At 37.6% G+C, this 16115-nt stretch overlaps 1 protein-coding gene across 2 annotated transcripts in view; it reads right to left on the minus strand.

Moving 5' to 3' along the window:
- Positions 1–14728, minus strand: part of cacng7b (calcium channel, voltage-dependent, gamma subunit 7b) — a 34808-nt gene extending 20080 nt beyond the window's left edge. Inside the window, exon 1 of one of the 2 annotated variants that reach the window (XM_057834355.1) lies at positions 14403–14728. Coding sequence is in view for 1 of the 2 variants with exons in the window: in XM_057834354.1 (XP_057690337.1) it covers positions 2181–2216 (36 nt within the window). In the remaining variant the exon portion in view is untranslated. Of the gene's footprint in view, positions 1–2180; positions 2741–14402 lie in introns of those variants that run through there. The other variant, XM_057834354.1, reaches the window with a different exon arrangement.
- Between the last annotated feature and the right edge of the window lie 1387 nt (positions 14729–16115).

Below are 16115 nucleotides of genomic sequence, written 5' to 3' on the forward strand. Positions count from 1 at the left end.
GCACTCGTTGGCCAGATACGTACGTTACGTAGTTAAAGACACTGTGGAATAACGGCAGGGAGCCAATGTGACGTCCCGCTCAGCGACGTCTGCAATGGTGAGCTATTAGTTCATTTTTTGATTGAAAATTTTACAAATTTTATTTAAACGAAAACATTAAGAAGGGTTTTGATATAAATTTACTATAACTTGTACTCACATTTATCTTTTAAGAACTACATGTCTTTCTATCTGTGGATCCCTTCAACAGATAAAATGTTAATAATGCTAATGCCATCTTGTGGATTTATTGTTATAATAAACAAATACAGTACTTATGTACAGAATGTTGAATGTATATATCCGTCTTGTGTCCTATCTTTCCATTCCAACAATAATGTACAGAAAAATAAGGCATATTTTAGAGATGGTTTGAATTGCGATAAATTCCGATTAATTAATTTTTAAGCTGTGATTAACTCGATTAAAAATTATAATCGTTTGACAGCCCTATTATAAACTCAAACATCCAGTGGGGTATCACATTTCAAATACATAGACATAATTTGTTAAGTCCACGACCACATACAGTGGGGCAAATAAGTATTTAGTTAACCACCAATTGTGCAAGTTCTCCTACTTGAAAAGATTAGAGAGGCCTGTAATTGTCAACATAGGTAAACTTCAACCATGAGAGACAGAATGTGGAAAAAAAAAAACAGAAAATCACATTGTTTGAATTTTAAAGAATTTATTTCCAAATTAGTGTGGAAAATAAGTTTTTGGTCACCTACAAACATACAAGATTTCTGGCTGTCAAAGAGGTCTAACTTCTTCTAACGAGGTCTAATGAGGCTCCACTTGTTACCTGTATTAATGGCAACTGTTTTAACTCATTATCGGTATAAAAGACACCTGTCCACAACCCTCAGTCAGTCACACTCCAAACTCCACTATGGCCAAGATCAAAGAGCTGTCGAAGGACACCAGAGAAAAAATTGTAGACCTGCACCAGGCTAGGAAGACTGAATCTGGAATAGCTAAAACGCTTGGTGTAAAGAAATCAACTGTGGGAGCAATTACTAGAAAACGGAAGACATACAAGACCAGTGATAATCTCCCTCAAACTAAGCTTGTGAAGAGTTACAGAAAACGTTTGGCCTCCGTTATTGCCAACAAAGGGTACATAACAAAGTATTGAGATGAACTTTTGGTATTGACCAAATTCTTATTTTCCACCATGATTTGCAAATAAATTCTTCAAAAATCAGACAATGTGATTTTCAGTTTTTTTCCCTCCCACATTCTGTCTCTAATGGTTGAGGTTTACCCATGTTGACAATTACAGGCCTCTCTAATATTTTCAAGTGGGAGAACTTGCACAAATAGTGGTTGACTAAAAACTTATTTACCCCACTGTATATCGGTATCGGTTTCATATCGGTATCGGATTTTTGGAGTTGGACAGTATTGAGATATTGGTTATCGGTTAAAAAGTCATTATCGAACAACTTTATCAATTTTTTTTTTTTTACTTTTTAAACTTATAATTATTAACTCAAAATAATACCTGCTGTTCTCCTATATATGCAGGTGAGGTACAGGCAGAAAAATTAAAGCGTTGCCATTAAACAGCAGAAGGCGCAATTAATCTGCGTATTCACCTTCAACTCTTCGTACAACTGAATAATGGCTTTGTGTTCACACTAAGAGAGCACATATGTAAAACATGATGATTATTTCAGCATATAACTTTTTTTTTTTTATTATAGTGTGTTGTGATATGTATTAAATGTAGAATACATTAAGTAGCTCATTAATTCCAAGATTTTAATTAAAAATTGTAATCACGTTTTGACTAAAACATTTTTTTCTCATCAGGTTTAAAATGTGAAAATATTAAAATGTGCTCTCATGCGAATTTAGTTGATAATTTTACAGCAACATGAGCCTGCGTGAGGTCCATGTGCATGCACATAACCTGCAGCGACACACAGCAAAAATAGCAACTCACTCCACAAACATGTGGGGGATGGAATATTTTTTACACTAAAAAGAAAAATCATGCTATAATTGTGTGTTATTTTAATGGTAGGAAGTTGTGGAAAACACAACCAATCACATCATTTATTTGTATGCTAATATCCAAGCCTGACTTTGACATCTGACTAAATACCCATGACCGTAAAAAGTGAACGTACATATTTACCCTCGGTATGCTGTTCATGGTTTGACATTGCTGCGGTATCCGCGCCAGGTTGTCAACAAAATACTTCTGTTGTTCTTACACAAATCGCCTGGAAATAAATCTGCTGCTGATGTTACTGAGCTGCACAAACATTCAAACAGAATGCCTTTAATCTTCCCGTCTGTACATCCTTGTTGTGCTGTTGTTTGTGAGCATGCCAATCGTCTGTCTGTTTCTCAAATTGAAAAGCTCCACATGAAAACACAAGTTTTCTTTGTCCTGAGAGCAAAATCCAATTATTTTTCCACAGACAGACTTATAGGCAGAGGTGGGTATTAACGTGTTACTAGGGCTGTCAAATGATTAAAATTTTAAATCGAGTTAATCACAGCTTAAAAATTTATTAATCGTAATTAATCGCAATTCAAACCATCTCTAAAATATGGCATGTCATGTTTTTCTGTAAATTATTGTTGGAATGGAAAGATAAGACACAAGAGGGACATATACATTCAACATACTGTACAAAAGTACTGTATTTGTTTATTATAACATTAAATCCACAAGATGGAATTAACATTATTAACATTCTTTCTGTTAAAGGGATCCACGGATAGATAGAACATTTTAAGAACAGTAGTTCTTAAAAGATAAATGTAAGTACAAGTTATAGTAATTTTATATTAAAACCCCTCTTAATGTTTTCGTTTTAATAAAATTTGTAAAATTTTCAATCAAAAAATAAACTAATAGCTCGCCATTGTTGACGTCGCCGAGCGGGACGTCACATGGGCTCTCTGCCTTTCTTCCACAGTGTCTTTAAATACGTAAGGTAGTGATTGAAATACACCACAAGGTGTCAATGGTGAGTTTTAAATTAATTGGAGATCCAGCCAAGGCAAAGTCTGAGTTTTATGTGTATTTTGCATAGTTATTTTGATTGGGAATGCCAGTTCTCTTTGCACTTGCTCTTTGTGAACATTATTTTTTTGAGAGATGGGAATATTATTTTTCTTGTGCTTTCACTAAATGATACTGTAGTGACTTGTTCCGCCCAAATGCATGATGGGAAGTTGGGCAACCATGACTCTCAGTGGTGGCTGCAAATGGTAAATGTTCTGCGTTGTGTTCCATAAAGCGTGTTAAAAAAAAGATAATCTCCTGTCATTCTTCCCCAAGTCGCTTGCCACAATAGTTATGTTTGTTGTGAAAGAGTTGCCAAAGCTTACGCCAATAAAAGGCACGGTTCAATGAACGCCTGTGTCCACTCGCATATCACTGCCTTTTAGCTCTCAAGGTGCAAAAACGGCGTCATTGTAATTTGTTTGAGGCAATGCATGAGTAGGTCATTCCGTGCATGCGTTAAATGCGTCAAGTATTTTAACGTGATTAATTAAAAAATTAATTACCGCCCGTTAACGCGATAAATTTGACAGCTCTACGTGTTACATTTACTTCAGTAACCTTTTGAGAAAAATGTACGTCTTAAGAGTAGTTGTACCACCCAATGCTTATTACTTTTACTTGAATAGATCTGTGAAGAAACACAACTCTTGCGCCACTACTTTGGGCTACACTACTGTCGTTACATTTTTCGTCTTTATTCTACATATTGATTTTATTTTTGCCAGAGTTGCCTACAGTGGCCGTCTCAGTTTCACCAATGAGAAGTCGCAACATTAACTACATGACTTGAATCAGAAGTAATAATGTTTTTTTTTTCTCTACTAGAGGGCACTCATGCTCTTTGGATGGGTGATGCTTCGTAGTGTTGTTCTGGTCTGAATTCCATGATTCTTGTGACATCTTTTTGGCCTATATGGTCATGCAATAGGTTGCAGTATAGTATAATAATAACAAGAGTTTATACAAATAGAGTTGTGCTGGTAAAAAACAATATTTTATTTAAAAAACAACAACAACAAAAAACAGACATTGTAAGCAGTTACTCACAATGTTACTCATTATTTGAGTATTCTTTTCAACGAATACTTTTTTACTTGATGATGATGACTACTTTTACTTGAGTAATTTTATTTAGATGTAACACTATTCTTACTTGAGTAAAATCTTTGGCTACTCTACCCACATCCGCTTATAGGTGAAAAAAATACAATGGAATCCTCACGCCTAAAGAAAAAGCTCTTGCATACACCTTCAAAGAAGATAGTTTATGAGATTTTTAAACATTTCAGGGACAGTGGTCACTACAGTGGACAGCAATATAAAAGTTTTAGCTTAATTAATTCACTGCCAGCTCAGATGACAGAGTATGTGTTGTCGTACTTAGTAACGAGGGACAATGATATTGAAAACACGTATAGACAGCAATAGATGTCCAATCCCTCCATTCCCCCAATTTTTCTTATTTTTCCCCGCCAATTCATTACAATTTGTTTTAATTTACTGTATTTAATAAAAAAAATAAAAGTTTTAATTTTTAAAATTAATTTATATTTTTATTACTCATGACCTTTTTAGTTTGCATTTTCTTTTTAAATTCTTTTTTATTATTATTATTCAAATACGTGTTTTATTTTCCCACAATGGAGCCTCAAATTGATTAATTCGATTAATTTAGAATTATTTAATTTCTTTTTTCATTTGCCCATTGCAAAATACACGTGGGCAACACTAATACAACAACTGGATGTCAAATGTGGTCCAAAAAAATACTGTTGCGTGGGCTGTAACTGGTCCCTGGACTGCACCTTTGAGACCTAGGCCTATTTGAATGTAATTTTTTAAAAAATCATAATCATATTTGGTGTATGTAATATACACCAAATGAGAGTATGTATAATGTAAATGTATGGAAGTTTGTAGTTTTTTTTTTTTGGGGTGAGTTGTTAAAGTAACTTTACTTACTTTTCTGAGTTTATGTTGCTGTTGTTATTTTACACTCATGTTTGTTTGTTTTTTTTTTGTTTGTTTGTTTGTTTGTGACAATGAATTAGTTATCCAATTCATGTTAGATTGGAGTTGGTCATTGGTTTGCCTGAGAAACAGTTTCTTTCCGAGAGCTGTCACCATACTCAACTCAAGTTTGCACTGAAATATTGCTGTCATTGCACTGCTATTGCCACAACATTGTCACATGCATCTCACTAAGTAATATTTTCTCAGACATCTATCTAAATCGAGGTACTGCATATGCAATTGTTGCACTGCTACGTTATAGCATTTTTTAGAGTGTTATTTCAAAATGTACTGTATGCACAAACTGCCATTTGCACTATCATATCAAGTCAGCCATCTGCCTCCTAGTCTGAGTACTGTAAATTGTCATATACGCACTGTTATATTACTACTCGCTCACCACTGGTTGCTAATCACTTATTCACTTTATTTCCAATCTATGTACATTTTAACCTGTGTTTTTTAATATATATGTATTAGCCTTATTGTACTTTTGCTTTTGTTTTATGTGGCACACATTATGGCAAAGCTTTAAATCTTGTTCTATTCTATTCTATTCTATTCTATTCTATTCTATTCTATTCTATTCTATTCTATTCTACCCCACATACATAAATATCGGAACACACTTTGTTTGGATCTGAAACTACATTCACAATGCAGGGCGTGATGACCAATTCAGACTTTTTTGATAAATCTGCTGATTTTGTGTTGCCGTTCATATTGCATAAACATATGCAACTCGCATTGCGAAGGGTCCGTGATGCTGTCACGCTCTTGCAGCCATTTGGGGGGATTTTATGCTACAGTGACCAACTTTTTATAGCATCATTGACAGCTTCGTATGTGGTATCAAGAAGCAAAAGGTACTTTTTTGTGCCTATGTCCGCCATTCTTTTGTTTGTTTTGTGAAACGGTGGTGACATATTTGACTTGTTGACGACTGAAATTGGTCTGTTTCAGACTGTATGGAAAAACTGGAAATGTCATATACATGTCGCAGATGGGCAAAAAAATCAGAATTGACGTGCAGTGTGAAAGTAGGCTAAGGTGGTTATTTTGCTCCATGAAAAATGAATGTCTTCAAACTGTTCCTTGAGAAAACTTCGGAAGAGGCTTTAATAATAAAAAAATAATAATAAAAAATAAAAAAAACACAAAGCAAAATGACTTGAATGAGGCTGAAAAAGCGGAGACCCAAAGGAATGAAGAAAGGTTTAAAGAAATGAAAGGAACGATAAAAAAAAACTTTAAGAATAAAGAAACTTGAGCTTGAAGAAATGTTTCTCAATGCAATAAATGTTTCAATGTTTGTTTTATATTTATGTGTGGTGGGAAAAAATTGTAATGTGTCTAAAAATTTAGGGGGGGCTTTTGCCTTTTTCATGAGTGTGAACGAAGTGAGCTTTTTGGCACGTGAGAGGTTTTTTTATGAGTTGCGTGTGTGCGAGAGCATCTATTTTATGCCTTTTTTTGTGGGTGTAGATTTTATCGTGTTTGAGAGGTTGTCAGTGTATAAGATTGTATTGATGTGTGTGTGAGGTTTTTTTAATGTTATTTTGTTGTTAAAACTCTCTTGTTGCCTGTAAATTTGTGAATGTGAGCATTTTTTGTGTGTTGATAGTTTTTCTTCCAACGTTGTTTTTCGCAGTCTTTTCAATTTTCATCTTAGTCTTAGTCTTTTGGACAAAAACACTTTTTAGTTTTAGTCATATTTTAGTCATCTCAAAACGTGTTTGTCTCCGTCTAGTTTTTGTTGACGAAAACTCAAGACCAATTTCGTCTAGTTTTAGTCGACGTTTACTACAAATGTATTCGTCTGTAAAATAGAAAAATAAAATCATTCTCGAAATAAATAAAGGATTTTGAATGAACATTGACAGACGTTATACATACATATTGTAGTGCTTATAAGGACAACGCCAACACACTAAATAGTAAAACAATAGATTATTTTCAATTACTGTAAATATACCCACCTGGACGCCACGAACTGAATGTAAAAAATGTTGTCTGAAAGTTAAGAGGAAGCGCGCCGTTAGCATTAGCCTAATGCTAACGCGAATGCTATGCTAACACTATGAGTTACATTTAGTGTGTGATGATCACTCAGCAGAGTCAGCACAGACTTTTAAAGGCTAAAGCAACTTTGCATATTCTCTCTAACCAAGAAAACAAATCTTACCATGGTTTGCAAACCTGCATGGAGACTGGAGATGACACACTGGTGAGTCGGGAATTGGGGCGGAGTGAGCGCTGCACGTCATGAGTGACACAACCAGACACTGCTACAATGCATGCTAATTACACATACTGTAAAATTTAGCTGTCGGCCGCTAAAAACTCTACATCCAATTCACCAAGGAAGCACTTGGAATTACAGCACAACGTGAAAAAACTCTAAACAAAGCCTACAGGTAACCCAGCACTTCTATAGTTTGTAACCAGCCTTTATGCACATTTTATTGTTAGTGTTTGTAACCATAGGCGGAGTTTTGCTTTTGTGGGACTGGGGGCAAAGCATGTTGATGACTGAAACAAAAGTCAAAAGTTTGGACAGACCTCATCATTTTTGCGTTCGATATATTTTCAATACTATTGTAAATCCTCTCTGAATGCATCAAAACTATGAACGAACATGTGGAATGGCAAAAAAAGGGAAATAACTGAAAAACAGGTTTTATATTCTACATTCTTCAAAGTATCCACCTTTGAGGTTTCGCCGAACTTTCGGCCAATACTGTATATATACATATATATAAAACTGTTCAAGCTCAGTTGTTGTTGGTTGCGTTTGAAAGCTCAGGTTTACAGAAATTCAAAATATCCATCTAGCCTCCATAGGTGTAGTTTTGGCTTAACAAAGCAAAAGCTAGTGCCTTAGGTGCTAGTCACATGATCTGCTCGAAAAATGATTTTGACCCAATATGAAATACGTTGTAGGATTCTTGTTCATTTCATTAATTTTTGTTGTTTGTTTTATTGCTTTAAAACTTTTATAGACAGTATTTCAACAGAAAGGTCTGTATTTTAAAGGGGAAGTTCAGAATTTTTGACATTAGGCTTTATCTTGGAGTTAGTGGGGGTTTATTTAGTCGTTGGAGTTGATTTGAACAAATTCCGTGCAGTTTGTCAGTTATTTGTTAGTTTCAGGGCTCAGGAGTGGCTAAGCTAGCGCGAGTCAATGGTGGTTGAAATGAACTCCATCGACTAAATAAACCCCCGCTAACTCAAAGATTATGCCTTATGTGAAAATTCAATTACATGCGATCAGTGTTGTCAGTAACGCGTTAGTTAGTAACGCGTTACTGTAATCTGATTACTTTTTTCAGTAACGAGTAATCTAACGCGTTCATTTTTCTACACCAGTAATCTGATTAAAGTTAGTTTCCTTAGTGTCTCTGCGTTACTATTTTTTCATTGCCTCATAACTTATGTAAAATGAAGATTATTGTAGTCATGTACGAAGAGCATTTTGAATAGAAAATGCTAAAATAAAAGGTTTCGGTACGTGTTTCCATGACAACCTCTTAGCTATTTCCTGTTTTGGTCTCGTGTCACATATGTTGTGGGACTGAAGGCATGAGCCAGGCGGGTGGACATTGGAGCCGAGTGTTGACACGTTGCGAGGGATTGTTGATCTGTGGATATCCATGAATGAAGATGAGTATTTTTCCTTCATTCTGGAGGGTATCAGCAAAAGGTTGGACTTCCTACATGCGCGGCCGCTTCGTAGCTTTGCTGTAGCAACGACGGGCAGTCATCGCTCCAAGTTGGCAAGCTTTGTTTACATCATATGCGTGTTGCACATTTATGCCATGAGGTGATGTGTTCGTTTAGCATCTGTGGGATTTGTTGTAAGTCCTATTGAGTGTAAAGTGCTTAGTTGCCGCCACATTTTGTGGCCATATTGACCGCGTGTGTGTTGAGAGGACTACTTCCGGGTTGTGGACGCGCATTCGTGCCCACCACCTTTGCAATTTTGTGCAGTCAGTTTGCATTGTTTTACACTGGCACTGATATGCTGTTAACCATAAGCCGAAATTCAGAAGTTTTGACATTAGGCTTAATCTTAGAGTTAGCGGGGTTTAATTGGTCGGTGGAGTTGATTTCAACAAATTCCAAGCAGTTTGTCAGATATTTGTTAGTTTCAGGGCTCCGGAGTGGCTAAGCTAGCGCGAAATTCTGACATTCCCCTTTAAATTCATTCATCGGAAAGTCAATTACATGTGATGACATTTTTCCGTTTGTCATTCTTATGTTGAAGCGGCAAAGGGAGAAAAATGGGTAAGAAGTAACTGACAGATTACTTTTAAAGTAACTTAGTTACTTTGATAATGAAGTAATCAGTAAAGTAACTAGATTACTTTTTTGAGGCGTCATCAGTAATCAGTAATTAAATTACTTTTTCAAGTAATATGTGACAACACTGCATGCGATGACATTTTTTTGTTGGCATTTTTATGTTGAGGCAGCAAAAGGAGAAAAATTGGTAAAAAGTAACTGATAAGTTACTTTTAAAGTAACTTGGTTACTTTGATAATAAAGTAATCAGTAAAGTAACTAGATGACTTTTTTGAGGTGTAATCAGTAATCAGTAATTAAATTACTTTTTAAGTAATCTGTGACAACACTGCCTAAAACACATTTTTAGCCCGTAATTGTCTCGTCATTGTAATGAAAAAAAGTGTTCATTGACGAACTATTTTCATTATCGTCATCGTTCATGAAAACAATACGGGATTCCAGTGTATTTTTTTATGTGTAAGTGTTTTTGAAGTGTGTTTAAGAGGTTTTTTTGTGTGTTAGTACAAGGTTTTTGGAGCCAGTGAGTTTTAAACATATTCTGTTTTATTCTGTTGAAACAAAACCTGCATATTTAATTACATTATGAATAATATAATTTAAAAATATCAATGATTTATCATTGCATTGTTCAAATGAACAATAAGACTTTGTTCTTTTACCTCAAATATGAATGCACGAGCCCATCTGTTAGATTTTAAAATCAAACGCGGGCCTTTAGACAACAAATTTGCCTCACGCCTATCATTCAGTATTTCAGTGTGCCAAAATGCTTCAAGTGAAGAGTTTGCGCGTGCATTAAGTGGGACATACAGTTGTCTTGTATCTGGACTGAGAGCATGCAACGCAACCAAGACTTTCTGTTCATAAGAACAAAGCAGTGCGCCAGCCAGTGAAGGCAACAAAGACAGAAGTTCTCTGAGAGCTGACGAGTGCCAAGTACACACAGAGTTACTAATGCCAATGTCAAGGGTAGAGATGAAAACCTCCTTTGTCGCAGAGAGCTTCAAATCAAAGCGATCAAACGTCCAAAGTTCTAATTTGCGCAAATGGCGCCCTTTGCACGAGCTCTTGTGTCTCATGTGAGGAGGAGAGAAATGGAGCAACGTGACTGAGAGTGGAGGAAATGGTAGGCAACCGAGTGACGCCCTTCAGTAATAAACAATCGCACCTCGGAATGAAGGTCCGAGGTGTCAGGAATGAGTGCTAATCATTCCGTTGCGTCAACGAGAGCCTCTTTGGAAACAAACAGAGCAACCTTATTTTTCACCAGCTCCAAAAACAACAACACATCACACATAAGAGACATTTTTATTCTTCCCGAGAGGGGAATTAAATTGAGTGTGTTCAACTCTGTACTGAAACCAACCAAGCAGCCAACATTTATAGAGATAAACCTGAAACAGTCCAGATTGAGATTGAATGGAAACAAAGCCACTTTCCCTGTTAGACGCGTGTTAACAATGCATTCTTCGGCCTTCCGAGACAAGCTCTCGCTTGGCCCAGAAAGAAATGAGCCGGTTGAATTGGATAGATTGAAGCAACACCAGGGAGAACGAAAGGGTTTCAATCTCTGTCGTGTGTCACAATCTCCTGGCTGACATCACCACGGAGCCTCTCCGGGGAAAGGGAAAGAGGCCGTGATGGATGAAAAAAAAGGGAGAGGTAAAGTGCTAGAAGGAACAGAACTCACGGAAGATAGCAAAGTATAGGTCAAAATACGTCAGAGAAACTGGAGAACATTTGAGAGCTGTTCCACTGAGAACAGTCCTTTTCGCACAGTGACAAAATGAGATGTAAGCCTTAGGAGTAAACTTTCACCTCAGAAACATTCACGTGCTGGTTTGGATCCGAAAGTTGTGTTTGAGCATGCATTGAGGAAAAAAATACGCAAAAATGCTTATTTTGGTAGGAGCTTTCAATGTAGAAATAATATTGGTTGCTACATGCAGTACTCCAGGTAGCATGGTGGTAAGGGTGTGACAAAATATCGAAATGGTGATAATCGTGATACTTTGCATCAAAAAAGGTTATCGATATGCTCATGCCAAGAATCGAGATATCATTGTAAAAAGGTGTCGATGTTTAAAATAAAAAAAAATAAATAAAAAAGGAACCAGCAAGTTGCTACCGAAATCTTCCACCATAATAGTGTCTTAGGCTACGTTCATACTACAGGTCTTAATGCACGAATCCGATTTTTTCGTGTTTTTCCGACTCGAATGAGGCATTAACTTGACGGTCTGAACGTGACAAGTCGCATAGAACTGGACCATTTCAAATCCGATCTGGGTCACTTTCGTATATAGTTCAAATCCGATCTGGGCCACATTTTTCCAGACTGTCGCGGCGGTCTGTACTGCTCTCTCAAATCGGAATTCATGCAGCAATTATGTCATCAAAAAGCGAGAGAAACGCTACGGTAGTGGTGCAGCTGTGCATTATTAGCGCCTAGCTTGCCTTGAACACGGCTTTTTAGGAAGGGTTGGACTTGACAACAGTCATAAAAAAAACAAAAATGGGTTGAGGATAAGCCTCAGAATGATCGGTTTTCTGTCTGCTCCATATAAGTAAAATTTCAACATTGCTTACACGGCCGAGAGTCGGGGCAAACTGCCCGTATGTGTGTGTGACACGCACGGACAGAGCGTGCATGCTATCGATCCATATACTTTGAATATAAGCCTAGACGGGGATTATTTATGTCTGTTATTTGTGTCCTCTTTTTAGAAAGCAAAATATGATATCCCTGGAATGACGGATGACAGCCAGCATGTGTGGTCATTTGTTTTGAGGCTTCTGCGCATGCGGGTCGTCTTGCTCAGCGCGTGTCGGACTGCGAATTATTGCGCATGCCTAATACTTGAATGGTCTTAATGGACAAAGGCAGTCTGAACGGGCACGCCAAAAAAACAGATATGACAAAAAATCGGATTTTTGCATTAAGACCTGTAATATGAATGTAGCCTTAGTTAACTCTATGCCTGCCATGGACGGCTCTCGATACCCAGTTCACTAGGACCGGGAAGGGCGAATGAACGTTTGTTCATTCAGAACCAAGCGTTCACAATTACGCTTCCAATTTTCGGGGCATTTACAGGTCACTTCCTATCGGGTTTGAGTAACTGCCAATTCATTCTCTGTTGATTTTGAGTAACAGAACTGGAAGTGACCCATAAAATGCCCCAAAATCAACAGGAAGTGAAATGGCCCAAAATTACCTCGTTGCCTGGCATTGGGTGCCACTGATTGCCGTAGAAGTGGGAGGGGCCCGTTTGAAGTTGGAGGGGTTAATTCGCTGTCACCCTCCCAGTTCAAATGGACTGGACGTCTACTAGTGATAAACTTTCAGCAGAAGGATGTAGGTAGCTTGTTTTTTCTGTTTATTGGTTGTATTGTAAAATGATTTTCTTACCAATGTATCGATAATCGTTATATCGCCAAATCGTGAGATCTTCGTTATCGTGAGCTTTGTATCACAAATCGTATCGTATCATGAGGTACCAAGAGGTTCCCACCTCTACATAGTGGTGGTGCCAAGTTACAGTAAATGATCAAAATGACTGTCACAGTCCATTTATTTGAATTAAGGACAATCTCAGAAGACCATTTAAGGCAAAATTCCTTTTGGTTTCTTTAGATGTGTTTTCATATTTGGTCGTCTTGAATTTACCCAAATTTAAAGCTGTAAAATGTATTTTTTTTTTTTAACTTTTGAATCAGATTTTATTTTTATTTTTATTTTTTTTTTTTAAATATAGCTTTGAATGCTTAAAAAACACAATAACTTCAGTCCAAAAAGTACAGTTTTTATGTGTCGTATTTTGGTGGAATGACTCACTTGTTCGTGATGCTCACATTGCAGACAAAAACAACTTAGATATGTTATTGCACCTAATAAAGCCACTGAGATCTAGAGTGGGCTAACTCCATTTTTGTAATTTTGCTGGAGAGTTATTCAAAGTTTACTATTTGCTACAACAAATACTTAACACTCCAGTATTTAAACTAATCTAATCTAATATCTTAAACCCTACTAATTACATATAGAAAATATACATACATTTATAACTCAATGTCGTACTCAGTTGAGGTACTAGTAGCACAGTTGCCAACTAGTACATAGTTTAGCCTTACAGTTGTGTGTACACTGATGTCAATCAATCTCGATTGGAAGGATTGGCAGTGAATGTTCCTGTTTCATTGCCATTGACTACACTAGACGTCCAATTAATTTGGACTTCACACATGGATTTCAATTTCTATACCAGTGAATTTTCATGTTTCTGTGCTATTGACTGCAATAGATTCCAATCCATTTTGACCGTCCAATCAGATTTCAGCTTCTATGGTAGTGAATGATCATGTTTCAGTGTCATTGACAGCAATAGAGGTCCAATCCATTTTGACTGTCTAAACAGATTTCAGCTTCCATAGTCGTGAATGATCACGCTTCAGTGCCATTGACAGCAATAGACGTCCAATCCATTTTGATTTTCTAATGAAATTTCTGCTTCCATTTTAGTGAATGATTACATTCCACTGACACTGACAGCGATATACCTCCAATCATTTTGGACTGGGAGGGCTTGCAGTGATCATCTGCTGACATGACTCTTCCAGTCCAAATGGATTGGACGTCCATCGCCGTCAAAGGCAGTCAATGAGTTAAACACTCAAACTACCTACATGGTATAGCACCGACGTGCGCATTTAATGGATGATACCTCCACCCTCCTCCCAACACCCCCCCCCCAACCCAGGCGCACTCACAGCCGGAGTTTGGAGCCCCCAAACACGGCGTGCGTGCACGTGAGTCAACGGCGCACACGGAGAAAACATGCACACTCATTTACGCTGCGCATATTAACACAACATGTGCACCACGCTGCATCACTCACGCACGTACATTTTTTTTTGCTCCAAAATAAGTCTGGTTGAGGATGTCGTCATCACGGACAATTACTGGCAAAACACACAATTTGATTATTAGAGGAAAGGAATTACTCACCCTGCCACCAGAGTCGTGCGCACACGTCAGCAGCCCAGAAAGCACACGTACTAACACACAAAACACACGCCAGGGACGCTCGATGGGTTGTTGGTCTTCACTCCCCCCGTGCGTTCATCTCCAGGCCAGCATCATATCCGTCAGCCCTGCTTGGATCCATCCGGAGCGGGCACTGCGGTGCGGATGCGCGTCTGCCCGCCACTTCGGCTTGAAAAGTGTGTGTGTGCATGTATGTGTGAGCGAGGGAGAGAGCGAGAGAGTAGGGGGGAGAGAGGGGGAAAGGAGCGAGGTTGTGTGTCCTGTAATGATGCCTTCACCAAATAGTGGAGTAGTGCAAGTGTGAAGATGAGAAATGGTGCACCGAGAAGCCAAACTCCACGTGACCCTAAGATAAAGTGAACTAAGTGGATGTATGAGCTCATCACTCTGTGACTCATTCGTACAACGTCAATGGAATGGAGATTGTGGACATTTTCCCCTCATTTCTTAAATCTTAAGCGTTCCAATTTTTAAAGAACATTAATTTAAATGATTAACTAAATAGATACCTTTCCCAGTAATATACGTCCTATCCATTTAAACTGTGAGGGTGGCAGCGAATCCACTTCGAATTAACTGAACGTTTATTAGTGATGAACTTATTTAAATTCACATCAGGACGACAGAGTCTCACGTTTGGTCGTCCATCATCGTCAATGGCACGGAAAAGTTAAAATGTGGAAGAGCCCACACGTGATGAAAAGCTCAAAAATGTGTGTGCGTCAGTGCGCGGTGAGATAACTAACATCACATCACACAATGTTGGTTGTAGTACCAAGACTAACCTGCAAGGGGCAACATGGTAACACAGGGGGATTCAAACTGATGGGAAAATAGGAAGAAAAATAGGCGCGTGCCAAGAGTTGCTATTATATCAATTAATGATTCTACGCTAAAAATGACACACATTTCGAATAATAAATAGGATTACTTACCTTCTTTTTATGGCTAGGGTGAAACAAAACCGGTTGCGCGGCATCTGTAAACGGGGGTTTCCAGGGTAAAATGGACAAATTAAAAATAGTTTGTGGGCTTAATACGCCATGAATCTGCAATGGCAGCATATAGACATATTTTTTTATCAAACACAACAGTTTCTTTGGCTTAAAATATGGCAGTTTATTTTAAAGAGGGGTGCAAGAGCAGAAACTGCTTGCTTTTTCAGCCTTGTCTGTGGTGACTTGAAGTTCCGCTCTGAGACCCCAGATTTGGACAACTTTCAAAATTGTCCGATATGCATGTGTGATACATCATTGGAAAGCTTAAAATCGCAATTTTCTGGGGGAAGAAAAATTTGAACAGGAGGGCATTTTGAAAAAAAAAAACATTAAACAGAAAAACCCTATCTGGAGGTGAGAGCACGCGAGAGCAGAATTGAAGACGCCATGACTTTAACGAGATATTATCGCGTACTTACCTTGTTTCGATCCAAAAATTCCATGTAGCATGTATCACTGAGTGTCAAGACACAGCTGTGAATGGCCAGAGCTGGATTTTGGGGGGATTTTATGGGTGAAACATGGTAATATAACAAGGGTCACAATGCAGAAATTGCAGACATCAAGGAGTGGTCGAGATGTTCTTTTTCATATATTTACCCTTTTAAATGTTGTTTTTCAACTTTTCTTTGTTTGGATCGATTATTTATCATCTAACATATCGGAGAATATGCGA

This window comes from Corythoichthys intestinalis, chromosome 4 (assembly GCF_030265065.1).
Source record: "Corythoichthys intestinalis isolate RoL2023-P3 chromosome 4, ASM3026506v1, whole genome shotgun sequence".
Taxonomy (NCBI): Eukaryota; Metazoa; Chordata; class Actinopteri; order Syngnathiformes; family Syngnathidae; genus Corythoichthys; species Corythoichthys intestinalis.